General features: G+C 44.7%; 1 protein-coding gene across 3 annotated transcripts in view; it reads left to right on the top strand.

Annotated features, from left to right (window-relative positions):
* RAP1GAP2 (RAP1 GTPase activating protein 2) overlaps positions 1-26,728 on the top strand; it is a 257,985-nt gene that overhangs the window by 227,272 nt on the left and 3,985 nt on the right. For all 3 annotated transcript variants that reach the window (XM_030185957.1, XM_030185956.1, XM_030185955.1), the window contains exons 17-20: positions 10,344-10,456; positions 13,841-13,954; positions 16,726-16,843; positions 22,689-22,806. In XM_030185957.1, the coding sequence (XP_030041817.1) occupies positions 10,344-10,456; positions 13,841-13,954; positions 16,726-16,843; positions 22,689-22,806 (463 nt within the window). The remainder of the gene's footprint in view (positions 1-10,343; positions 10,457-13,840; positions 13,955-16,725; positions 16,844-22,688; positions 22,807-26,728) is intronic.

Here is a 26,728-nt window from a genome sequence, read left to right as displayed (position 1 = left end):
TCTAAGCCTGTAGGTTGCTAGTGCAGGTCATAGACTGTTACCAAAGATATGAATTCTGTATTCTACAATGTCCTGGTTAAAATCATTGTCACGGTACCATCTTTTTGCAAGTCATGTATGCTGCTAAATCTGAAGTTTCTAGCATGCTGGACTGTGTGCTGGGGTTGGTCTGAAGTCAGACGTGAAGCCAGGGTATGAGCCTTCACGTATTCTGCTGTTTGCTGGGTAAAATCTTCTGCGATGATGTGGCTGAGCTAACTCTCCCCCTTGTGGTTTCTTCAAGAGCTTTTACTCGGGCCTCTAGGACAGCTACTTCTTTCTCCTGCTGGTGTCTAACTCTGCCTTCTTACGTTCATAGGCAGCAGCATTGGCCTTGGCGGTGGCAGTGCAAGTGCAAGTGCAAAGTGATGCACGTGGAACCAGAATTATAGTTATGTAATGCAAGGTTCCACATTAGGAGTCACCGACCAGGAAAGGGATCTAGATGTCATCGTTGATGATACGTTGAAATCCTCTGCTCAGTGCGTGGCGGTGGCTAAGAAAGCAAATAGAATGTTAGGTATTATTAGGAAAGGAATGGAAAACAAAAATAAGGATGCTATAATGCCTTTGTATCGCTCCATGATGTGACTACACTTTGAATATTGTGTGCAATTCTGGTCACTGCATCTCAAAAAAGATATAGTGGAATTAGAAAATGTACTGAGAAGGGCGACAAAAATGATAGAGGATGGGATGACTTCCCTATGAGGAAAGGCTAATGCGGCTAGGGCTCTTCAGCTTGGAGAAAAGAAGGCTGAGGGGACAGGGGAAATATGATAGAGGTCTATAAAATAATGAGTGGTGGAACCCATCCATGCTATTCCTATGTTTATTTCTTACCTTATCTAACAAAATTCTGTATAACCTAATACTATGTAAGCCGCATTGAACCTGCTTTTAGTGGGAAAGTGCAGGATACAAATGTATTAAATAAATAAATAGGCATGAATGGCTTGTTTGCTCTTTCCAAAAATACTAGGAGTAGGGGGCAGGCAATGAAGCTACAAAGTAGTAAATTTAAAATGAATCGGAGAAAATATTTCTTCACTCAATATGTAATTAAACTCTGGAAATCGTTTTTATTTATTTATTTATTGTTCACTTATATCCCACGTTTTCCCACTCATGCAGGCACAATGTGGCTTACAAAACATTAAATAAAATTACAGAATAGGAAGCTTAGAAAAGTATACAAGGGAGTAAGCAGGGGGAAAAGCATCTAACAGGGCGCACTTGCGGGGTATGGGACAGGAGGGATGCATCAGTCAGCGGTATAAAGTGAGGGGTAGGTCTTGGCAAAGAAGTAGGTAAAAACAGTTAGCTTAGTGGAGTTTAAAAAAGGTTTATCGTCCCCCTGATAAGTCCCTTTCATCCTTTCTCAGTGACCTTGATGCCTGGCTTTCCTTCTTCCATGATCCTTCCTCCCCCTCTCTCATCCTTGGTGACTTTAATATTCCTGCTAATGATCCTTCCAACTCTTATATTTCCAAGTTACTCGCTTTAACGTCCTCCTATAATCTCCAACTATGCTCCACCTCCCCCACTCATCAAAATGGTCACTGTCTTGATCTCATCTTCTCCTCCAACTGTTCACCCTCTAGTTTCCTTGCTTCTGATCTTCCCTCCTCTGATCACCATCTTATAACTTTCACACTTAAATCTCCTCCCTCCCAGTCCCGTCCTATCTTATCTAATTTATCTAGGAATCTTCACGATATTGACCCTTCATCTCTATCCTCCCATGTTTCAAACCTCCTCTCTACTGTGGCACCATCCACGTCTGTCAACGAGGCTGTTTCTTCTTACAACAATACTCTATCCTCTGCCTTAGACACTCTTGCACCTTTGATGACCCACCCTATAAGGCGTACAAAACCCCAACCTTGGCGGACTTCTAATATCCGCTACCTACGTTCCTGTACCCGCTCCGCCGAACGCCTCTGGCGGAAATCTCGGGCCCTTGCTGATTTCTTACACTTTAAGTTCATGCTGACCTCCTTCCAATCTGCTCTTTTACGTGCCAGACAGGATTATTATATCCAACTGACCAACTCTCTTGGCTCTAATCCTCGACTTCTCTTCACCACATTGAATTCTCTCCTCAAGGTGCCCCCTCCCCCAACTCCCCCTTCATTATCTCCTCAGACCCTTGCTGAATTCTTTCACAACAAGATTCAAGAGATAAACCTTGCTTTCTCTACCTCACCACCTCTCCCTCCACTAGTCCGTTCCCCTCTCTCTCCTTCCCCTCATTCCCTTTCCTCCTTTCCTGAAGTTACTATTGAGGAAACTACACTTCTCCTTTCTTCCTCAAAATGTACCACCTGTTCCTCTGATCCCATTCCCACCCACCTTCTTAATGCCATCTCTCCTGCTCTTATTCCTTTTATCTGTCACATTCTCAACCTCTCACTTTCCACTGCGACTGTCCCTGCTGCCTTTAAACATGCTGTGGTCACACCTCTCCTTAAGAAGCCTTCACTCGACCCTACTTGTCCCTCTAATTACCGACCCATCTCCCTGCTTCCTTTTCTCTCCAAATTACTTGAGCGTGCTGTTCACCGCCGCTGCCTTGATTTTCTCTCCTCACATGCTATTCTTGACCCACTACAATCTGGTTTTCACCCTCTCCACTCAACCGAAACTGCGCTTACTAAAGTCTCCAATGACCTATTACTGGCTAAATCCAGAGGTCAATATTCCATCCTCATTCTTCTTGATCTTTCTGCTGCTTTTGATACTGTCGATCACAGCATACTTCTTGATACCCTGTCCTCACTTGGATTCCAGGGCTCTGTCCTTTCCTGGTTATCTTCCTACCTCTCCCTCCGCACCTTTAGTGTTCACTCTGGTGGATCCTCTTCTACTTCTATCCCTCTGCCTGTCGGCGTACCTCAGGGTTCTGTTCTTGGTCCCCTCCTCTTTTCTATCTACACTTCTTCCCTTGGTTCATTAATCTCATCCCATGGCTTTTCCTACCATCTCTATGCTGATGACTCCCAAATCTACCTTTCTACCCCTGATATCTCACCTTGCATCCAAACCAAAGTTTCAGCGTGCTTGTATCTCTCCACACTCGTCCTTCCCTACACCCCTTCCCGTGCACTCCACTCCAAGGATAAATCCTTCTTATCTGTTCCCTTCTCCACTACTGCCAACTCCAGACTTCGCGCCTTCTGTCTCGCTGCACCCTACGCCTGGAATAAACTTCCTGAGCCCCTACGTCTTGCCCCATCCTTGGCCACCTTTAAATCTAGACTGAAAGCCCACCTCTTTAACATTGCTTTTGACTCGTAACCACTCGCCTCCACCTACCCTCCTCTCTTCCTTTCCCGTTCACATTAATTGATTTGATTTGCTTACTTTATTTATTTTTTGTCTATTAGATTGTAAGCTCTTTGAGCAGGGACTGTCTTTCTTCTATGTTTGTGCAGCGCTGCGTACGCCTTGTAGCGCTATAGAAATGCTAAATAGTAGTAGTACTTCCTAAAAGAAAAGTCCATAAGCCATTTTTAAGATGGATTTTGGGAAAATCCACTGCTTATTGTTAGGATAAGCAGCATAAAATGTATTGTACTGATTTGGAATCTTGCCAGGTACTTGTAAACTGGATTGGTCACTGATGGAAACAGGGTGCTGGGCTTGATGGACCTTCGGTCGTCCCAGTATGACAATACTTATGCTCTTCCACTTTAAGTTTTTCAAGTTCAATAGTGACTTCCTGCTTACTATAAAGAACTCTCTATTTGGCCGTAACAGGATCCATTTGCAACTTAAGAGCAAGAGAGTTTGTAGTGGACCGGCTAGAATTGCTTGTCCTGTGTGATTTCAGGGACCTAGACCTAGAACTTCTAATGCTGCCATAGTGTTTGGGCAAATTCTGCTCTGCAGGGGCTGTTTGTGTTTCTGTGCCTTTAATTTAAAAAAAGCCACATTGAGCCTGCAAAGAGGTGGGATAATGTGGGATACAAATGCAATAAATAAAAATTACTTCAGCCACCATGGTCTGGAATGTGGGGTTTGTTGCCTGCTGTCTGTCCCTCTGGGCCAAACTGTCTGATGAGTTTTGCCTGCTCAGAAATTTACAATATTCCCGTGATTTCTGTTGATATTGCTGACGGGTAGCTTGCGGCAGGTCAGTATTTAGGCCCTCAGCCTGGCTCCCCTTTCAGCTTCATACACCTCTCTGGCTTTCTCTGTTGGTTTAATGCCAGTACCAATCAGGATGTTACCTCTGTGGGACAGCACTTTACAAAACCAGAACACTGTACTAATGATTTTATGATGAGAATACTTACGGGGAAACTGTAAAACAATACAGGAAAGCAAGACCTTTGAAGTCAAAATGATTAAATATTTTGACACCCACCAGACAACAAAGATCTGGGGTTTCTAGCCCATTATAAAGCATGAAATTTCACTGCTTTGTCACCCTCTGATCACCATGCATATCTCCCTGTCCATCATCCTCTCAGCTAGCCCACCCCTCCCACATCCTTTCAGACTGTCACTGAAATAGTTTGATGTTTCACTTATATATGCTGTTACTTATCAAAATCTGCTTATTTCTGATCTGACGAAGGGCTACCTTCGAAAGCTAATAAAAAAATATATTTAGTCCAATAAAAAAGGTATCATCTTATTTTCTTTTCTCTGTTTTATTTTATTCTATTTCTGTTGGCTGCTTTTAGAAGTGGACTAACACGGCTACCATATCTCTGTGCTTTGTTGGTTTATGTAGTCTTGTGGACTTTGAACCCCTGTCACTGCTATTGCTGGGTTGTATTGTGTCTGTGTCCCTTATGTCAGCCTGCTCAGTAACTATTTTGTTACTGCTTCAGCAGCAAAGAAAAACCATTTTTTTTAACTGTAATGTGCTTTGGAAAGGGGGGGGGTGTCTCAAATGGATACTTTGCCCCAGACTGAAAGAAGCTGTAATGTCTTGGCAACCCAAATTGCAACTTTATTTGCTATCACTATAGCAACGGTGGGAGGGTTTGCTGCAGGAAGGGATGCTTTGCTAACTGTGCATCTGCCAGCTAGTTAGAGTGTATTCACAGATGCATCTGTTTGCTTAGCTGCCCAGTAACAGTCCATAAATTTCTGCTTTCTAATATGTTTATTTGAAATATTTATTTGCATCCCACATTTTCCCACCTCTTTGCAGGCTCAATGTGGCTTACATTATGCCGTAATGGCGATCACCATTTCCGGTATGAAAAGATACAAAGTATTATTACATTTTAAGTACAGAAAATGATAAAATAAAATTATAAGTAAGAAAATATAGAGTTCATTTCAGGCATTAAAGAACAGGGGTGATATGTAACATTCAACAGTAAACAATGTAATTGAAGTAAACAAAGAGTTTCATGTTATCTTGTTCTAGTAGAGTTTTGATATCAGGTCATTTATGAAGGATCCTTATTATAGGTCTTTTTGAACAAGTTGGTCTTTAGTAATTTCCGGAAGGCAACCAAGTCGTGCATTTATGATAGTGCTTATAATATTCTGCATGCACCTTGTACTTAAAGCTGAAACATCCTCTGTTGTCCACACGTGGTCCACTTTGAGAATGTCCAAACAGGTATGCGGGCTTCGCTTATCGGTTCTTGAACCGTATTCGGTTTGACTCCAACCCAATAACATCTCGTTCGTAACACTCGACAGTCCAGTCCATGGGATAACAATGAAGCCTCTGACCTTTAGCTCACAAATTTAACACTGGGGCTTAATTGACACATCTCCTGTCTCCCCACCACCACCCCCACCCCTGCCTTTTTAGCCACCACTGGGAATTCTGCAAAAAGCTTGTTTTGGATAGATCTGGCGTGTCTCTTTAATACTTGTTCTTCTTACCTTGGCTGACACGCTAACAAGTCCTTTGGCCGTGGCAACATGAATCTTGGTGCCGCAGACACCCTAATGCCAACTCCGAGCTGGCATAGGATTTTCAGTGGCAAGAGCGCCCTTGTTTGGCATTGTGGAGGAATAGGGAATTAGCTCATCAGCATGCATGTGCATGCTGGTTGCACTATCCCTTGTCATGGTCATTATTCCCCACAGTGGGGGCCTTTAAGCAAGGTGAGTCATCGGGGCCTACACACTAATTCAATCAGAGAAAATAAAGTGCTTAGAAGATACGAACAACAAAAGCGTTGCCATACTGGGACAGAGCAAAGGTCCATCAAGCCCGGTGACCTGTTTCCAACAGTGGCAAATCCAGGTTACAAGTACCTGGCAAGATCCCAAAACAGTACAATATATTTTATGCTGCTTATCCTAGAAATAAGTAGTGGATTTTCCTGAGTCCATCTTAAAAATTTCTTATTGACTTTTCTTTTAGGAAAATTTCCAAACCTTTTTTAAACCTTGCTAAGCTACCTGCTTTAATGAATTCCAGAGTTTAATTACACGTTGAGTGAATAAGCATTTTCTCCGGTTTCAACCAAGGCCCAAGTGTCAGAACTAGGTGGCCTGATTGTGGCCACTTGGGTTTAAGTGAATTTTCAGCCTAACCTATGTAGTATGGTTTCTGGCTGAAAATTTCTTCTAAAGTTAGGAAGCCAAAATCCAGGTGCCCCAAATATAACCTACATTGCAGCTAGCTAGGTTGGGCGCCAAAGTTGTACACCCCAAACCAGCACTAGTGGAGTAGGTAATTTTCTAAGGAGGGTGCCAATATTTGGGTACCAACTTCACGTGTAAATGATCAGAATACTAGCACATATGCATGTATGTGTGGAGTAATGTGCGTAAACAGTAATATTCTAGCTACGTGATGTTCTATGAAATGGCACCTAAATGTGATGGCACATACTTTAAAGGTGGGCGTACACGTGGGCAGAGTCTGGTCAAGGTGTTTTTAAGCAGCAGACAAGAGGGTCAAAATACACACAATAAAGCAGGAGCAAAAAAAGCACCAAGCTTGGGATAGTCAAGAGTCTGGGGTCAATGGAATAAATCTACAGTGAAACCTCAGTTTTCGTCGATAATCCGTCCGAAAACAATCGGCGAAATCCGAAACCGATGAAAACCGAGGCAATTAATGAGGACGCCCAAAATTGGGAGAAGGACGTCCATCTTCCGGTACAAATTGGGAGATGGACGTCCTTCTTTTTCGACAAAATGCGAGGCAACCAACGAAAACCGAGACAAATTTCTCGTTGAAAAAAATCAATGAAATCCGAAACCAACGAAAACCGAGGTACTACTGTATGTGCCAAAAATAATATCACATAAAGAGTTTGTAGCTCATATGGTCAGCAGACCAAGGCTGGTTAAAAATATTGTTTTTCAACACATAGATTTATTCCATTGAGCCCTGATGCAGGTCCTTGATGCTAAAACACTGCCTGTGTTGGGTCTGTAAATAAAGGCTCTTGACCATAGGCGTCGCTACTGGGTGGCAACCCAAAACAATGGCTTGCTTCTCCAGTTACATGGGATATGCAGTTCAGCATCTTCTACCTTCCTTCCCTCTGAGGTCCGGCATACCTCTCTTCCCCTGTTGCAGACCGGCACATCCTCTTGATCCACCTCCCTCCCACCCCCACAGTGGTCCAGTATTGTTCTCCCTCCTCCTCCCCACCACTCCTCCAACCTTCAGTACACTAAAGGCAGTGCCAGCGATTAAGGCAGAGCACCACCGGCCAGCTCTAGCAACTGTCTTGCTAGTGTGTCCTGCTTCATCTGATGTAACTTCCTGCTCCTGTGTACATGGGACGCGCTAACAAGAGAGCTGCTGGAGCCAGCTCATGGTGCTCTGCCTTAATCGTTGGCACTGCTGTCAGTGTAGTGAAGGTTGTGGAGTGGGGGGTGCGGAGAGAGAAAGATACCTTATCTGCTGGTCAGAGGGGGGAGGAAGATGCCTTAGCCACCTGTGGGGGTAAAGGAAACAGAAATGCTGGGGGGGAGGTGTGGAGTGGTGAGGAGAAGAAAGAAGAGAAGAGACATATTGGATGAGGGGGAAAGAGAGAGAGAGAGATGCTGGGGGATGGAGGGGACCCAGAGATGGCCAGAGGGACAAATAGAGAGATGCTGGACTACAGGAGGGGACAGGGGAGATAGAGGGACAGATGCTGTCCCTGTGATAGAGATGGAGGAGAAAGGGCAGAGAGGGGGGAGAAACTGGACATGAGGAGGGACATGGACACAGAGGGGTGATGCTGGGCACTTGGGGGGGGGGGGGTGTTGAATGTGGACAAAGAGGCCAGGTGCTGAACATAAGGGAAAGGATAGAAACAGGGCACATACACAGAGAAGAGATGTTAGGACATTTAGGAACACAGATGGAATGAGGGTGGGCATGGAGAGAAGAAATATGAAATTGACCAGAAACCTTGGAAACAGCAGAAGATGGATGGTACTTGGGGGGGGGGGGGGGGGGGGGTAGGATAACAGAGCAAAAGATGACTGGGTATCTGAGTAGGAGAGTGTTGGGGGGGGGGCGGCAAAGCAGGGAATTATGAATGGGAGAGGTTGGAGGGAATTTTGAGGGGATAGTGAAGACCTAGCAATTAGTAGGTATGAGTGGGCATATTTTGATGGGTTGGAAGAATGAGTGAAATGAGGGCTAAGAGAAAGGCGATAAAGTGTGAGGAAAGATTGAGACATAATGTGAATGACCTGGAAGACTGTAGAGAGAATGAGAGGCATTGAAAAGGTATGAGGGTACAGGGGAGGGGGGAATGAGAAGATGGGGACAGATCTCTGAAGGGATGGAATGAGGGAGGAAATGGGGTTAAAAGATGATGAGAGGCAATAAGAGATGGGGTAGAGGGTAAGAGATAGAAGAATGGCCTGGAGGCAGAGGAAGGAAGGAGAGACAGGGATGGAGCTGGGGCTGGTGAAGGGATGAGAGGCAGTGTAGGCTAGGTGAGGGCTGAGAGGATGAGTATGGAGTATGGAAATGGGAGTGGGTGAAAATGGAATTGGGACTAGGAGATTGGGAAAGGAGAGAGTCAGAGAGGTCAGTGGGAGTACTGGAGAGGGGATGAGAGGAAGATGGGAAAAGCCAGTAGATAGTTTCCTCCTTTTTGCCTCTCATCTAAAAAGAGGGTAAGAAATAGAGAGAATTAGGGTAAAATCAAATGGATAGATATAAATGCAGGAAAAAGAAAATAGAAAAAAAATCATAAAAAGAAAGCAGTGGCAGACAGATGTAGAGAATAAAAAGAAGGCAAGAGGCGAGAGAAGAAATGGAAAGGCCAACCTGGAAAATAATTTAGGAGACTGATAGAAAAAGTGGAACAGACAGATTGACACAATTAGAAAAAAAGAAAATGCCCAGACAAAGGTAGAAAATAAAAATATTATTTAATACTTTTTAAGGATTGGGATGTGTCTGCTTTGTGAAATGTACACTTTTTCTAATTTTATGTTTTGCGTTTCTGTTTCTCTTTTACCAGTATTGCACTGCTTATAGAGTCTGGCTTTGTTGAATGATGCTATCTATTATAATGGCAATTTTATGGAGTACCTGAAACTATCTGGAAGAGGAAGAGGATTTTTTCTTTTAGCTATTTTTATCACAGCAGCTATTTTCGACTAGTGCTGCAAGGGGCAGGATATTGGGGGCTGCGTTCCCCCAATGACCACCACTGAACCACCAGGTATATAGGTAGGCCCGAGGGGTCCTACCTGGATGGGGGGGGGGGGGGTCTGGGGTCTATGTTCTTTGGTTGGGGGGGAATTCTTATGTGGCCCCGGCTGAATATCAGCCGGACCCACATAAGCTGCGGGTGGCTAGGCCACCCAAAATTATCCCCAATATTCAGCGCCGGTTCCCGGACATGGCCCGGCACTGAATATCTGGGATAATGTAGCCGGCGACGATAAGCTTTTTAAAAAATGCTGACCTCTGGCAGCTGAATATCGGGGGGGGGGGGGGGGGGGGGGGGAGTAGGTGTTTTTTCTGTCACTGGAGGGTTCACAATCTGAGGTAATGTAGCGTTAACTGACTTGCTCAAGATCACAAGAAGCTGTTGTGGAATTTGAACCCTGGTTCTCAGTCTGCTGCTCAAACCACTAGATTACTTCTCTACTCTGCTGTAATAACCTATCCAGTCCTCTGGAAAGTACAGTATACCTGATGGTTCAGCGGTGGTCATTGGGGGAACGCAGCCCCCAATATCTTTCCCCTTGTGGCACAAGGGTCATTCAAAGATTGGGTCATTCAACTCGGGCCACTTGCATGCATTTTGTGTTGCTTGGGATTAATGATACGCTGCTCTGGGTCCAGCCCATCTAGAATAAATGAACCTTCCAGGCAGCTGATTCTTTCATCATCTGCTTTTCAGCCTCCCGTGTCGGTAACCAAGACCCAGTCCAAGAGTCCCATTAAAAGGCGATCTGGCTTATTCCCTCGCCTGCATACAGGAGCGGAAAACCAGGCAGACAGCAGGACACGATGGTAAACACCATAAGAGAATTGTGATGTTTAGGGGTTTTTTGGAAGTCCTGTTTGTGATTTTCACACGAATATACTGGCATTGAAATGTATATATTAACTTATTAGTCTCACTCACACACACATACTGCAGCAGGACATGTTTATCCACTCCTACCCTAGCTGAGAAAATATTTAACCATCTCTCTGACCTCATGTGCACCGTTCTTTAAATTAGTCACCTTATTTTCTAACTCCTCTTACTCTCTTACTTGTCTATATGTTCCATCATTGCTTGTATCCTACACTGTCAATTAATATGTTCTATTACGTATTGTGTTGACATTGTAAGTAGTATACATTGCCATACTTCGTATTATTTTGAATATTTTTACTGCTGTAATTGCCTATTGCTCATGTTTGATTTATTCTTACTGTAAACTGCCTTGAGTGAGTTCCTTCAAAAAGGCAGTAAATAAATCCTAAATAAATAAATATGTTGTATATATGTGTAAAATGCCACTGTTTATAGGTAGAGGATCACTCTGGAGGGCATGGTGTAAGTGCCTGTAATGTGGGTATGATTTCGTCTGCTCATGCATAGGCTCTTACTTGTCTGTTTACCTTCTTAAATTAGATGTTCACTTTATAAAATGACTCTTAATAAGAACCTGTCAAAAATACAGAAGAAACCTGTCTTCACAATGACAACAGTAATCAAAAAACAGCGAAGATGACACAAAAAAGGAGAACCAAAGAAAAAAAGGATAATTAAAAATTAAAATGAAGAATATAGAAAATATAAAAATCAAAAAAGGAGACGACACAAAAAGAATAAAAAATAAATGGATTTATTAAGGTGATATGACTCGACACAGCTGTGTTTCGGCCCAACTGGCCTGCGTCAGGAGTCTGTTGCACCATATACCTGTTGCACCATATATGTCTTCTCTGGCAATCAAAAGTCCTTATAGAGTATTCAAATGAACACGCTTTTATTCAGTAACACTCTACCTTTAAAAAGGCTGTGTGCACAGTTTGAACAAAATTCGTTGTGAAGGACTCTGATGTTGATAATATATGTATATCTCTTAACAAGGGAAGTTCCAAAGATACTTGCGGCCGCGCAGGCTTCTGTTTCTGAGTCTGACGTGCAGGACGTCAGACTCACAGAAACAGAAGCCTGCACAGTCGCATTGCTGATCTGCAAGGGCAGGCTTCTACATGGAATGATGCTAGTGGAATAGCAACATTCATTCCATGTAGAATCTCAACTAGTAGCAACATTCCAGAATCTCCAATAGTAGCAACAGCAACATTCCATGTAGAATCTCAAATATTTATTTAGATTTTGCTCACACCTTTTTCAGTAGTAGCTCAAGGTGAGTTACATTCAGGTACACTGGATAGTTCTCTGTCCCAGGAGGGCTCACAATCTAAGTTTGTACCTGAGGCAATGGAGGGTTAAGTGACTTGCCCAAGATCATATGGAGCAGCAGTGGGATTTGAACTGGCCACCTCTGGATATCAAGGCTGTTGCTCTAACCATTGCCTCAGGTACAAACTTAGATTGTGAGTCCTCCTGGGACAGAGAAACATCCAGAGTACCTGAATGTAACTCACCTTGAGCTACTACCGAAAAGCGTGTGAGCAAAATCCAAATAAATAAATACCCACTGCACCACTACTCCATTTACTGCCTGAGCTCTTACCACCACCTGTTTAGAAGGCTGACATGCTACTCTCATGGCCTAATTATCACCAGGAACACCTGCTCCCTACCCCTGCACTAGAAAATAGAAATTATTTTCTAACATCATAAATGGTGTGTGCCAAAACCAGAACTGCCACAGGGTGCCTATGTGCGATCGGCGGTACTGCTGTTTTTCCCGCACGTTACTGGCATAGTAGCCCTACTGTCCTTTTGCAAAAGGGGACCTAAGTGTGTAACATACCCCCCCCCCCCCCCCCCCCCCCGATATTCAAAAGCATGTAATTGGCCAGAATCGGCACCTAGTCGGTTGAATGCACCATAACTGGCTATCCATGAATTTTAAGCGGGACATGGCCGGTCATGACCTGCTGAAAATTCGCGCTTAGCGGCTATCTGATAGCCGGTTATATTGTGCAATATAACCAGCTGTCTGCCAATTTTTAGCCCAAGTTTGACGGCCATATTTGGCCACATGAATGTCAGGCCTATCTCTGGCTGTTTCAAACTTAACCAGCCAGCGCTGAATATTGACCAGTTAAGTTTGAACCAACCAAAAATAAACCGGATATTCAATGCCGGTCACTGGAAATGGTCCAGCATTGAATATCTGGGCTCAGCACCGACTGTGGGAGTTAGCCAGGTTAACTCTCACGGCAGGGGCGTAGCCAGACCTCGCTGGGAGGGCCAGAGCCCGAGGTGGGGGGGCACTGTTTAGCCAACCCCCCCCCCCAGCCGCCGCCGCATTGGACCCGCCTGTTGATGACCCCCTTGAACCCCCCCTCCAACCACCAACCCTCCCCTGCCATTGCCGCCCGCCCCGCCGCCGCATCAGATACCTCAGATACCTCGTTTGCTGCAGCCGAAGAGAGTCTTCTTCAGTTCAGCGCCTGCATCGTGCAGGACCGTAAGGCGTCAGAACCAGCTGATCACAGCAGGAACTTCGTTGAACGAAGGCGCTACTGCGGCGCTGAACTGAAGAAGACTCTCTTCGGCTGCAGCAAACGAGGTATCTGATGCGACGGCAGGGAAGGGTTGGTGGCAGGAGAGGGGTTCAAGGGAATCGTCTGCAGGAGGGCCAGGGCCAAATCTACGGGGGCCCAGGCCCCCTCAGGCCCTACATAGCTACGCCACTGTCCCACGGTCTGAATATTGGACCCCTAGACTTTAGCCCTTAAGACTGACCGCTAGGTGCTGTGCATATCCGTTAATATACCGAGAGCCTTTTAAGAAGCATTCTGCTTCATGCTAGTGGTATATTTGTGTATATTTGTGATCCATAATGTTACCTGACTTGTTTGTAGTTAATAAGGCAGTTAAAGGAAGTTGCAGAGGGTGAGCATGTAGGGCAGATACCCTGAGTGTCAAGCTATGCAGGACACTACACTACCCTTTTTGAGTCCGACTGTGTTTTTGCAAACAAATGAACCCAAAAGGGAGGGGGACTGCTAGGGGAGCCATTGCCCTGTGTGTTCTTTTTGTCCAGAGACTGCCATGGGACTCGGTATGCCTTCTGTAGGCAAAACATACTGAATATTCCTTGGTTCAGTTTTTGAACTACATGAGTGATTTTTTTTTTCTAAAACAGAGCTGAAACTAGACACATTTTCTTCTTAATAAAGGATAACTCGATGGCTCTGTCTCTTCTGTAGAATTCTAAGGTGTCTTCCTCATTGCCTTTGTCTTCCTTCCCCTAGTGACAGCCAATCCGGAACACAAAAAACTCCAGAGGGTGGACATTCTTCCCAAGATGTGAAATCGGAAACGTCCTCAAATCCCAGCTCTCCAGAAATCTACCCCAATAAAGAAAGGTAAGGCCCTCAGACTTCCCCGAAGACACTTGCTGTTCTCTTGCCTCACTCCCAACTTGAATCTTGCCTCGGACAAACGAGATGAGAGCAAGTATGCTTCTCATTTCGCTCATAGGAAGTATATTACTGTTCTCTTCAACAGACTCCAGCGTCATCACGTTTGAACCCTAAAAGTCAATCCCATTACTAGCTCAGCAGAGTGGCAAATTTGAGAGAAGCTTAATTCAATTGTGTGTCTGCTCTCTTGGCTTTATACCCCATCCTTGCTCCAGGATTAAGTTTTGCAGGAATTCTCCAGTGTTTTAGAGTAAATTAGAATTGATGATTTGGTTCAGTTCGTTATTCACATCTTGTAGTGGTTCCTGTCTTTAGTTACATAGAAAGCTGAGAAAACCTTTTGGGTGCAATTTCAAATTCCTCTTTTGAGTCCAGTTGTCTATTTGACCTCAACCAAGATACTTCAGCTTCCCGTGCTTCCTTTTATCCAGCTGTAAATTATATTGACACTAAACCTGGTTCATTATCTCATTTCCCTTTGGAAAGTTTCATGCAGTTTTCTATTTCTGAGAAGTGCCCGTGCACCTCAGAGGTGGCTGCACATGTATTTGAAGTGCTAAGAATGATAAAGTAGTTGGAGCCTGCTTAGAGGAAAGATGCTGGACAGAGCCACTTTGCTGCTGTTGTTTTTTAACTTTTGCATTATTTATTTATTTATTTTTTAAGTATTCAGTGGATTTCAGAATTCTTTGTGAATAATTCATCAGAGGAGATTTTCAGATGCTGTAGTAACTTCCTGGAGTTTGTGTGTGCCTGATTCTGCACCCGTTTTCAGACTCAGCGGTCTGTTTACTAAGGGTGTGTTAGCGTTTCTAACGCACCTTTAAATTTAAGGCACGTTAAACGCTAACGCGCCTATACATTTCTATGGGTGCGTTAGCGTTTAACGTGCGTAAACCATTTACACGCATTACAAGCGCAAACACACCCATAGTGCACCTTAGTAAACATAGACATCAGGCACAAAGAAAATGTTCTACTCAGTGTGGAAACTTAAAAGGATCAGACCTTTCTTCCCAAGGGAAATATTCCTTAGCCTGGTACAATCGATGGTGCTAAGCCATGTAGATTACTGCAATGCCATTTATGCCGGATGCAAAGAACAAGTCATTAAGAAGCTTCAGACTGCTCAAAACACAGCAGCCAGACTCATATTTGGGAAAACGAAATACGAAAGCGCCAAACCCCTAAGAGAAAAACTACACTGGCTCCCACTGAAAGAACGAATTGCATTCAAAGTTTGCACCCTGGTCCACAAAATCGTTCATGGGGAAGCTCCAACCTATATGTCAGACCTCATAGACCTGCCTACTAGGAACGCAAAAAGATTAGCACGCACATTCCTCAATCTCCACTACCCCAACTGTAAAGGACTAAAATATAAATCCACATACGCATCCAGCTTCTCCTACATATGCACGCAACTATGGAACGCATTACCGAAGGCCATAAAAACAATACATGACCTAACAATCTTCCGTAGACTACTGAAAACTGGCATGTTCAAGAAGGCTTACCATAACGATCCATCCCACATAAAAATTAATAGACTTTACATGAACTAGACAAAACTGAACTCTTGTCACTTAACTGTTTAACCTCATTGTTATTAAGCTACACAATACACACTACCACTTTATTTCTTAGGTTGAAAATGATCTCCCTATAGTCGATGACGTAACTTATGTTACAACTCACTCTGAGGCGTATTTTCAAAGCACTTAGCCTTCCAAAGTTCCATAGTAACCTATGGAACTTTGTAAGTCTAAGTGCTTTGAAAATATGCCTCTCTATCACTCAGAAACCTCTATGCGATACCATAATGTATTCCTCTTTACCATGTACGTATGCACCTTAATGCAAAACCATTTGTAATTCTGTACCTGGAAATGGCGATCGCCATTACGGCATAATGTAAGCCACATTGAGCCTGCAAATTGGAGGGAAAATGTGGGATACAAATGCTACAAATAAATATAAATAAATAAATTAAAAAACACCATTATCAAGAACCCCAGCCAGGAAGTAGGTGGTCACTGAGAAGGGGTCCCTTTGGGAGAGAATAAAATAGAGCTGTTTAATGCTGGTTAAGACTGGTTTATTAATTACTAGCCACTATCTGTAGTCCTAAGCAGCTTACAAAATTACGGAGGAATTCTATATATGGCGCAAAAAAGTGTTCTAACAGATACAAGGCGCCAAAATGGGGCCGGACCAGCGTAAATTCTGGAAACACCCCTTTCCACGCCCCCTTGAAATGATACACTATAGGAGTTTCATGCACATTGAATATGATGTGCATGTAACTCCCAATTAAGGCCAATTAACACCTATAATTAGTTGTTAGGAGCCAATTTTTGGTTCTGATTGGCTGATTACTCAATTTGCACACACAACTAGGCAATGTGCACTGATTTGCATGGACAACTTTAGTCACCATATATAGAATCCCAAGGTATGTTCAAAACAAATTAAAAACTAATAAACCAATTCCATGAACATTACAAACCTATCAATCTAAAACAACTCTGCCAAAAAAATCAACTACAGGGTGACATTGGTATGAGAGTCAGACTTGGATCCGATGATCAGATGTGGATTGACAGCTGTGGATTAGTTAAGGAGCAATTGCACGACAGAAATGGACAGCTGCTAAGCTCTTTGGCCATCATTTGTATATATTTGGGGTTTTTTTTTTTGGTTGGTTTTTGCAGACCTTTCATTAAACTTCGAGAGAATGGGCGCACCAACATTTCCCGCTCTTCCTCGAGTACGAGCAGCTTCAGCAGCACTGCCGGAGAAAGTGAGGTGATGGAGGAATTTGAGAGTGTGGTATGTACACTGTTCAGTTATCGATCTATGCACGTAATATAGTACATGTTGGAAGCAGTGGCGTAGCTACATGGGGCCACGGGGTAGATTTGGCCCTCGACGCCCCTCCCGCCGCCAACCCGCCGTCGCCTACCTTTGCTGGCGGGGGACCCCAACCCCCGCCAGCCGAGTACGTGCAGGATGTCAGACTCAGAAACAGAACAAAGCCTTGTGCCGGAAGAAGAGGACCTCAGCTGGCGGGGGTTGGGGTCCCCCGCCAGCAAAGGTAGGTGACGACGGATTGGTGGCGGGAGGGGGGTCGTGAGGGTCCTCATCGGGGGGGGTCAATGGTGGTGGTGGCGGGGTGGGGGGGTCAGCAATGGCGGGGGGGGGGCGGTGGTGCCCGGGGGGGGGGGGGGCAAAATGTGCCACCTCTCCTCAGGCTCTGGACCCCCCTCCCACCGAAGTCTGGCTACGCCCCTGGTTGGAAGATAAAGACTAAAATGGCTCATTCAGTCTGCCTGGTTGAGATTCATTGACTTTCAGTAGAGGCTCATATAAATTCCCATATACCGGAGGTTGTCCAACCTCAGTCCATGAGGGCCGCAGTGCAGTTGGGTTTTCAGGATTTTCCCATTGAAGATTTATGTGCACTGCCTCCATTGTATGCAAATAGATCTCATGCATATTCATTGTGGAAATCCTAAAAACCCGACCTAGCGAGGGCTGAGGATGGACACCTCTGCCATATACAATCTAATACCAACTCCTCCCCCATATCTTTCACCTGACCTGTTTGAAAGAGGACACCAGGCTTGCTGAACATTTGCCCTGATCCAGTCTAGACATTCTAAGACCATATGATATCCATATGACAGTTAAAGGCAGGGAATAAGAAGCTAGATTTTAGTAATAAATAGTGTACAAGAGTCATACTCTTAGGTGATAAATCTATAAAGCAGTTACTAACATGTGCATGCTGAATATGCACATAAATGATTTAGAATAATGGCATATATATGCATATGTGTTTACATGGGTGAGACTTGCAGAGGAAATCACCAGAGTGGAGGAACAATGTCCCCTATGAAATCACCACAAGTAACAGGAAAGAGTAAGGTTGGAGGATGGATCTTCCAACGTAGGACACTTCACACTGGTTGATCAGCACAAATGGGGCCCTGTTTACTAAGCCATGCTATAGGCGCCTTAGCATTTTAAGCACATGCTAAGCATTAGTGCACGCAAACGGTGTAGACGCCCATAGTATTCCTATGGGCGTCTACACAGCCAACTCTAGCAGGGCCTATAGTGTTTATTGAGTGAATAGCTAGGACCCAACACAGCACCATGTTTCAGGCACAAGAGCCTGCCTCAGGGGTCTGCTGTTAGTAAAGAGGTAATGAAACTTTCTAAAACTGCGCTCAGTATCACAGTGTACAAAGCCGATAAGGAACTGCTAATGTCTTTTCCTAGCACAAGCTCTTTCTGTTACTTGAGACTCCCACATAAGTACATAAGTGTTGCCATGCTGGGACAGACCAAAGGTCCATCAAACCCAGTGTCCTGTTTCCAACAATGTCCAGTCCAGGTTACAAGTACCTGGCAAGATCCCAAACAGTACAATACATTTTATGCTGCTTATCCTAGAAATAAGCAGTGGATTTTCCCCAAATCTATCTTAATAACGGTTTATGGACTTTTCTTTTAGGAAGCTAGCCAAACCTTTTTTTAAACCCTGCTAAGCTAACTGCTTTTACCACATTCTTCTAGCAATGAATTCCAGAGTTTAATTACACATTGAGTGAAGAAATATTTTATCCGATTGTTTTAAATTTACAACTTTGTAGCTTCATTGCGTGCCCCCTAGTCCTAATAAACTTAGGCATCTTAGAAAATTCTATGTATTTCTGGCATTTAGGCACGAGTACTTACACCAGCTCTGTGGTTGGCATAAGTGCTCAAACCTAAATTATAAGGACATATTTCACTTGGTACGCTAGCATGCTCTAAAGGAAAGTAGTCGCATACTTTCCTTTCTAGAATTAGGCTCTAGGCGCTGAAATGTAGGGTAATATTTTTAACGGTTGTTTAGGTTTGGAGGACAAGCCTCTTGCATAAAGACACATAAAGGAGGAGCAGTCTAGTGGTTAGTGCAGCAGACTTTGATCCTGGGGAACTAGGTTCAAGTCCCACTGCAGCTCCTTGTGACTCTGGCAAGTCACTTGACCCTCAATTGCCCCTTTTGACGCAGGGATTACAGCCATACCTGGGAGCATGTAAAGATAAGTTGTATTAACTCAGCTCCTATGTTTCCTACATGCAATAAGTGTAATTAATGGCAGTTGTAAAACCTGAATAGAAGACAGGTATATAGGCACGTAAGCCATTTCCGGGACCACAAGTGTTTGAAATTGCCTCCGGCATTTGAAAATGTAAAGTGTGAAGACCACTTGAGTGCTATGTTGTGAAGAGGTGTGAGTTATAAATGAAGAATGATATTCAACAAAAAGTTTTTTAAAAATATTAAGTAAATCAGACAAAAGAGGAGATCACTAGTCACAATTACACGTATCACAGTATCACGGATGGTTGGAGGGTGTCGATGATTATAAATTGTCACACTATACAGGCTCACCCGAAGGGTGTTAAAAGCAGTAGCCTAAGGAGTTGAAGTGACTGAATGAGACTTCTCCATTCCATCCAATACGGATGAGCACTGTGTTCTTTATATTGAAGGGGGGCAGACTCAAGAAAAATGTCAGGAAGTATTTTTTCACGGAGAGAGTGGTGGATGCTTGGAATGCCCTCCCGCAGGAGGTGGTGGAGAGGAAAACGGTAACGGAATTCAAACGTGCGTGGGATAAACATAAAGGAATCCTCCTCAGAAGGAAGGGATCCCCAGAAGCTTAGCTGGTGGCAGGAGGCAGGGCTGGTGATTGGGAAGTGGGGATAGTGCTGGGCAGACTTATACGGTCTGTGCCAGAACTGGTGGTGGGAGGTGGGGATAATGGTTGGGAGGCGGGGATAGTGCTGGGTAGACTTATACGGTCTGTGCCCTGAAAAAGAGGTACAAATCAAGGTAAGGTATACACAAAAAATGGCACATGTGAGTTTATCTTGTTGGGCAGACTGGGTGGACCGTGCAGGTCTTTTTCTGCCGTCATCTACTATGTTACTATGTGAGTATTATCATTATATTGGTAGATTAACCATATATAATTTGACAGTATTTCTAAGGATAAGCAGCATCAAATATATTGTACTGTTGTGGGATCTTACTAGGTACTTGTAACCTGGATTGGCCACTGTTGGAAACAGGACGCTGGGCTTGATGGACCTTTGGTTTGTCCCAGTATGGCAACACTTACGTACTTATGTACAGGTGTAAATGTTCACACACAGAGTCTGAGTAAATGTGCATAATTTTATACAGTAAGTGCGTAAATCATGACTTCACCCAAAATCTGCCCCAACCATGCTTGTATCCAAGTATCGTAAAAGTAGAGGTGCTCTTGTCGCTCCATGCACTTTTTATAAGCGTCACATACGTACTCAGGGGGAAAGTTTTATAAGGGCCATTGAACATGCATGTAAAAAAGCGCTTATAAAATGACTCCTTTAATGTCAGACTAACACTTTATAAATATGTTTCTCTACATATTTTCATGACCAACTCAATGTTGTGGTCTTGGTAGGTGAAGGTCCCCTAAAATCCGCAGAGTCCGGTTGAGCTGCTGTTCACAGAGGCCTTGCAAAAGACCAGGAATGGCTTTGAGAACCACAAAGAAAGAGATGAACTGTTCTTGATACAGACTTAATCTAAACATATTGAGAAAAAGAACATTTACCTCATATGTATCAAAGCAATCTAGAGTCGCCTCCATTTTCCATACTATGCAATGTCATATTTGCAGGGCCAGCACAACACAGTAAATACAGCAGGAGGTTGCTGGGTTTTGAGGGTGCCAAAAGCTGCCTTGAGCGCCACTCTTCCTTATGTTGTGCCAGCCCGTGTGGCTTGTCTCTTTAGATTTAAGCTGTGCGATGCAGGAAGAAACTATGGAACACATCTCAGGAGACTGTGGGTCTTTTATTGGCATTCTTTCCTGCACCATGCAACAGTAGATGTAGGATGGTGGTGGTTGCAGCTCTGGCAGTAGCAAAAACAGCTGCAGTTTTGGGGGTGGGGGAGTAACAGAAGCCACACCATTGGCAGCTTGGGAGAATGCCAATTTGAGTTTGTTGGGGGTAGGGTTACCATTCGTCCGGATTTCCCCGGACATGTCCTCTTTTTGAGGGCATGTCCAGGGCGTCCGGCGGATTTTGCCCGCACCCACGTTTGTCCGGATTTCTGGACAAACGCGGGTGCGGGCAGGCGCGTGTGGGCGGGCGATTGGCGCCGTGGGTCTGGTCTCCTGTCCCCTCCCCTTCCTTACCATGTTCCCTGGTGGTCTAGTGACGTCTTCGGGGCAGGAAAGAGCCCCCTCTTTCCTGCCTGGAACGCTGCCTCCCCTGTCTATCATCCTTCTCGGTCTGGCTGGGGATTCAAAATGGCCGCTGAGAGTTGAACTCTCGCGAGGCCGCTTCAACTCTCGGTGGCCATTTTGAATCCCCAGCCAGACCGAGGAGGATGCAGCAGGCAAGGGCAGGCAGCGCTCCGGGCAGGAAAGAGGGGGCTCTTTCCTGCCCCGAAGAGAAGACGCTACTAGACCACCAGGGCTAGATAGTAAGTGAGGGGGGGGTATGTGACGGGGGGGGGGGGATGTGACGGGGGGGCGGGGAATAGGGCGGAACGAGGACCCGAAGGGGGCGTGGTGGGGCGGGGCATGAGGTGTGGCGGGGCGGGGTAGGGGGCGTGACATGTGTCCTCTTTTTCAGAAGACACAAAATGGTAACCCTAGTTGGGGGTGCCAGAAACCCTGGCTCTGCCCCTATTTGCAAAGCATGCAATTTTTTGTTATAATTACAATATTAATAAAGTGGGGGTCGATATTCAGCCAGCGGTGCTCAGTGTTTCGCTGACCACTGCTGGTGGTATGCCCAGAAGTTCAGTGCCAGGCCACGGTCGTACTTCCGCATTGAATTTCTGGGTTTCCTGAGCCGGTTAAACCATAGCCAGTTAAGTGAGATGTTCAGCACTTAACCAGTTATAGGGCACCACGTAAAGATAGGACTGACTTTTATGTGGTTGCCTGCTGAATATTGGCGCTTAGCCGGCCAAGTACTGACCCAGAATAGCCAGTTTTGATTTCAGTGTCAACCAGACATTTTCAGCAACAGTAACCACTTAAGTGCTGCTGAAAATGAATAGTTAGCCCTGAAGAAGCCATTTAACAGGCCATTTCTGGCACATTCAGAACCACAGAGAGAGGTGGGCCTGCAAGGCTTCTGGAGGTAGGCAGAAGGTTCTGCTCCCTCGGGTTGTCCTGGGCTATAAAGCTGGGATTTGAACACCTGAATTTTTGTAAGATAGATGGAATTTAAATCTTAAAATGCAATGGAGTGAGCTCTAGTAAGTACTACTAGTAGCCAGCTTAAGTCACTGGGGGATGTTCAGTCTTGTTTATTTTCCATCGCATGCAGGGACTTGTAGTTCTGCTGGTCCCCTGGAGAAACAGGACAACAAGGTCCTAATTGCAATCAAAAGCAAAGTCCAGGTCAGACTCAAACTGTCACTGAGAATACAGTCTCTTGGCAATTGCACCACAAGCACACATTTTCCCAAGACTCTTCCTTTTCCACTTGGTACTTGGATGTATCTCAGCTTCAAGCTAATCTGTGGAGGTGCAGCACTTTATAAATAGCAGATGGTGAACATTTGTACTTTTGTTGAAATCTGCTCCCTAATAAAATGTTCCTGCAGGGCAGCCAGCCATCCACTGCATCACCCTTCAAGCAGGAAGTGTTTGCCTACAGCTCGTCACCAAGCAACGAGAATCACAGTGCAGCTGCCCCTATCATTATGAACAGAAGTCCAACAGGTACTGAAAGACTGACCCTGCCAGCTTGTGCTCTCTCTTTTTTTCTCCCTGTCTTTTTGTCAGAAATCACTGACTAGGCACTCTGGGCATCAGGGTCGGTGTTAGATGTGCCATGGGCAGGGCAGAAACTTAGAAGGGGCCCTAAAGCCCGCTGTCAGGTTGTGCTTCCTTCAGTTTTGGGCAGGCTTGGGGCCTTCTCTGGAATGAAGGCCAAGGTTGTCACCTCCTAACCCCGGCCTTCCTGGGCAGAGACCACCAACTAAGTAACCTTTTTAAGTCCCTGCCTGAGCCAAATTTGAACCACTGACCCAGAGGTGAAAAGCTCAGTAATGCTAGGACAATTCTCATAAACCATCTGGCTTCCTAACTGTCCACCGAAGGGTCAGTGACAACCTTCTTCTTCCTCATTCTATAACAGGTCACCTAAAGTTTGGCACCAGTTGTGTACGTATGTCCTAGAATACTAACATTGATGGGCATAATTGTTACAGTTACACACATATGTGCTTAGCAGTACTCTATAACCTACATGCACAACTGCATTAGCACATAAACGCAGAATACTGTAAGTTATACGCTAAAGTCCTGCATTTACGCCTCCTATTGACATGACATAAATGGGTGTGCCTAAGTACTAGTAATTATTTCTATAGCACTACTAGACATACATAGTACTGTAGACATTATATACAGGTGCTTTCTCTATCCCTAGAGGGCTCACAATCTAAGTTTATGTACCTGGGGCAATGGAGGGTTAAGTGACTTGCCCAAGATCACAAGGAGCTGTAGTGGGAATCGAACCCAGGTTGAATGGATCGAAACCTACTGCACTAAGCATTAGGCCACTCCTCCACATAAATACCAACTTCTTGCAAAGACTAACACCAACTGCACATGCTGTAGCAGGACTTGCTTTTATCCACTCTTATCCTAGCGGAGATGATTATTTATGCTTTTCTGACTTCCTGAGCAACCTTCTTTAAATTAATTTCCTTATTTTCTAACTCCTGTTACTCTCTCTTTATCTACCTGTATGTTCCATCTTTGCTTACACCCTGTGCTATTAAAATGTTTTCTTGCGTATTGTATTGACATTGTAATGTAGCACACGATGCCATATCTTGTTTTGTGATTTGAATATTTTTACTGCTGTAATTGTCTATTGCTCATGTTTCGTGGGATTCCCGCGGGTATGGAAGAAGATGCCATGGGCTTAACGCAGGGTCGGAAGAAGTTGCTGTGGGATTCCCACGAGAGTGTAGCATAATCTCTGGTGACTGCGGAATGAGGCTTGCAATGGCCAGAGCGGCAGCCGGAACAACAGACTGAGGCTTGGAGCACTCATTGGTTGAAGAGCGAATACCAACCAAAAAAACCGTGGGAGGCTGTTGGGTTTGGGAAGAAACAGAGGGCTGCGGACAAGTAAATAATAGCGTTGACTCCTGCGGGTACAGGTGGGGATGGAGGAGATGAACTGGGGGGATGGGGGGGTTGGAATGGATCTTAGCAGGTACGGGTGGGTATGGGTTAGATTTTATTGGAGATGGGTGTAATGTCTGTTCCCGTACAATTCTCTAAAATAAATCCTAATAAATAAACATATGCTAGAGTTCTATATGAACAATTACATACGCAAGTGCTCTGATCGAATAGGCCCACAGCCTGCATAATTTGGGTACCCAGTTATAGAATTCTCCCTCTGCAGTTCTTCCCTTGCTATTGAAGGAGCCACCAGAATACCTCCCTAGATCGATGGCCTTGTTGCTAATGACTTGCCGTGTTTTTCCTGTTATTCTGCTATTTATTTTAATGCTGTTTTCAATCTCTTGCCTTGTACAAAAGGCTGAGCAGTGTGTTTATTGTATTTCATTGTGGGGAGGAGGGAACATAGTCTAGGGCTGACTCTTGAGCTCAAAGTATTAGGTACTGTTAAACAGCCAAGGAAATGTAATCTTAAACAAATGAGTAGGTAATTGGGAACAGATGGAGCTAGGCAGGCTAGAAAACAGAATGTGGAGGAGCAATTAATGTCCCTTTTTCCTTCTTGGTAACTCTGTTTATTTAAGACCTTTTTTTTCTCTTTCACAATTGCTGTGCAGCACTGCGTCTCTCTAACACGTTTTTCCATTTTAGGCGTAAAGACTGAGCTCTCATAGCACCTCAGGACCTATCCATCCCCAAAAGAAATGCATTCACTTCATAACAACATCTGTGGTGCTTGCGTTTCTGTTACTGTTTCCTCTCTTATTTGCAAACTGCACCGTCTTAGACTAGCATTTCCCAAACTGTGAGCCGCGGCACCCTGGTGCGCCACAGCGAACTCTCAGGGGTACCGCGGCACATCTTGACCTCCCTCCCACTGTCCAGAATTCAGCATCACTCCCTACTTCCCCCTCCCGCAGGTCCAGAATCTGACGCTTCCTGCGTCTTCCCCTGCCGCCGCTGCAGCGCTTTCAGCTTACATTTTCGGGCCATCCACGATTCACATAGACAGGCACTCCAGGGGCTTCCCAGTCTGCCACGTCCGGCCCTCTATGATGCAGCGTCCTGTTGTGAGGGCCGGACGCGGCAGGGGGAAGTCCCCGCAGTGCCTGTGTGAATTGCACATGGCTCGAAAATGTAAGCTGCAAACACTGCAGCGGCGGTGGGGGAAGAAGCAGGAAGCGGCAGGTTCCAGACCTGCGGGAGGGGAAAGTAGGGAGCGATGCAGGATTGTAGGCGGCAGGAGGGAGGTCAGGATGTGCTACGTCACACAGTTTGGGAAACGCTGGTCTAAGACGGTGCAGTTTGCAAACAGAGTGGAAACAGTAACAGAAACACAAGCACCACAAATGTTGTTATGGAGTGAATGCATTTCTTTTGGGGATGGATAGGTCCTGTGGACTATCAGAGCTCAGTCTTTAAGCCTAAAATGGGAAAAAGTGTTAGAGAGATGCAGTGCTTTCCATCACCCTCCCATTTCTGCACCACCTTTTTGAACTCGCATGTCAAATTTAGGCGTGGATCCTACACTGAAATTTACACACATATATTCCAATTAAATCTGATTAGTGCCAATAATTGCTTGTTAACCAGCCAATTATTGGCACTTATTAGCTTGTTATCCAGTTAAATTGCACACTCAATTTTTAGCGACTTTTATGAATTTGGGAGTTTGCAACTTTTGCAGTTACATTCTAGAATTCTGTGCACATAGGGCCAGATTCTATATATGGCGCCTAAAAAATCCACACGGAAAACATTTCTGACTAAGTGTATTCTATAAGTGGCGTCTAGATTTAAGCCACCCGCCTGGGGTTACCCTGCAGCCACTTAGAGGGTCTATCCCCAGCACAGCTCATTTCTGCCTGCACCTGCTGCTTGTGCTCTACACTAGCACCCTCCTTCCACTGACTGGGTCACAACCACCTCTGGGTGAGTATCCCACTCTCAGATTATCCCCAGTGATTTATAGGTTACTGGTTCCACACACTCAGTAGTCCCACAGTTCCCAGAAAGCACTCACAGACCCAACACCCAGACCACCAGGATTCTTTATCAGTCCAGACAAGTAGAGTGAACAAACAATTTTGTTTATTCTCATAAAAATTGAACACTGAACAAAAAACGTGCAATTAGCAAGCAATAACAAGTAACTGAAATATGGATCAATGATAACACTAATTAAACATTTGTATACTCCCTAGAAAAGTACCTAGGAAGATCAGGATATATAACTGTTTGTTTACTGAGCCTCAGCAAAGAGATTCTGCTCTCTTTTCTTCCTGGCTGGGACTGAAGGCAAAATTAGTACACTCTAAAGGAAATGAGCTCCTGGGTCAATCAGAGCCCAGTCAACAAGATTTGAAAGTATACTGCTGTTTGCTTCCTGCTTCTTGTGTTAAAGAAAAAGAACATTCAGTTCTCTATAACCTACTTCCTA

Source organism: Microcaecilia unicolor, chromosome 13 (genome assembly GCF_901765095.1).
Source record: "Microcaecilia unicolor chromosome 13, aMicUni1.1, whole genome shotgun sequence".
Lineage (NCBI taxonomy): Eukaryota > Metazoa > Chordata > Amphibia > Gymnophiona > Siphonopidae > Microcaecilia > Microcaecilia unicolor.
The sequence above is the reverse complement of the archived record's forward strand: the minus strand, read 5'-3'. Positions and strand labels throughout refer to the sequence as shown.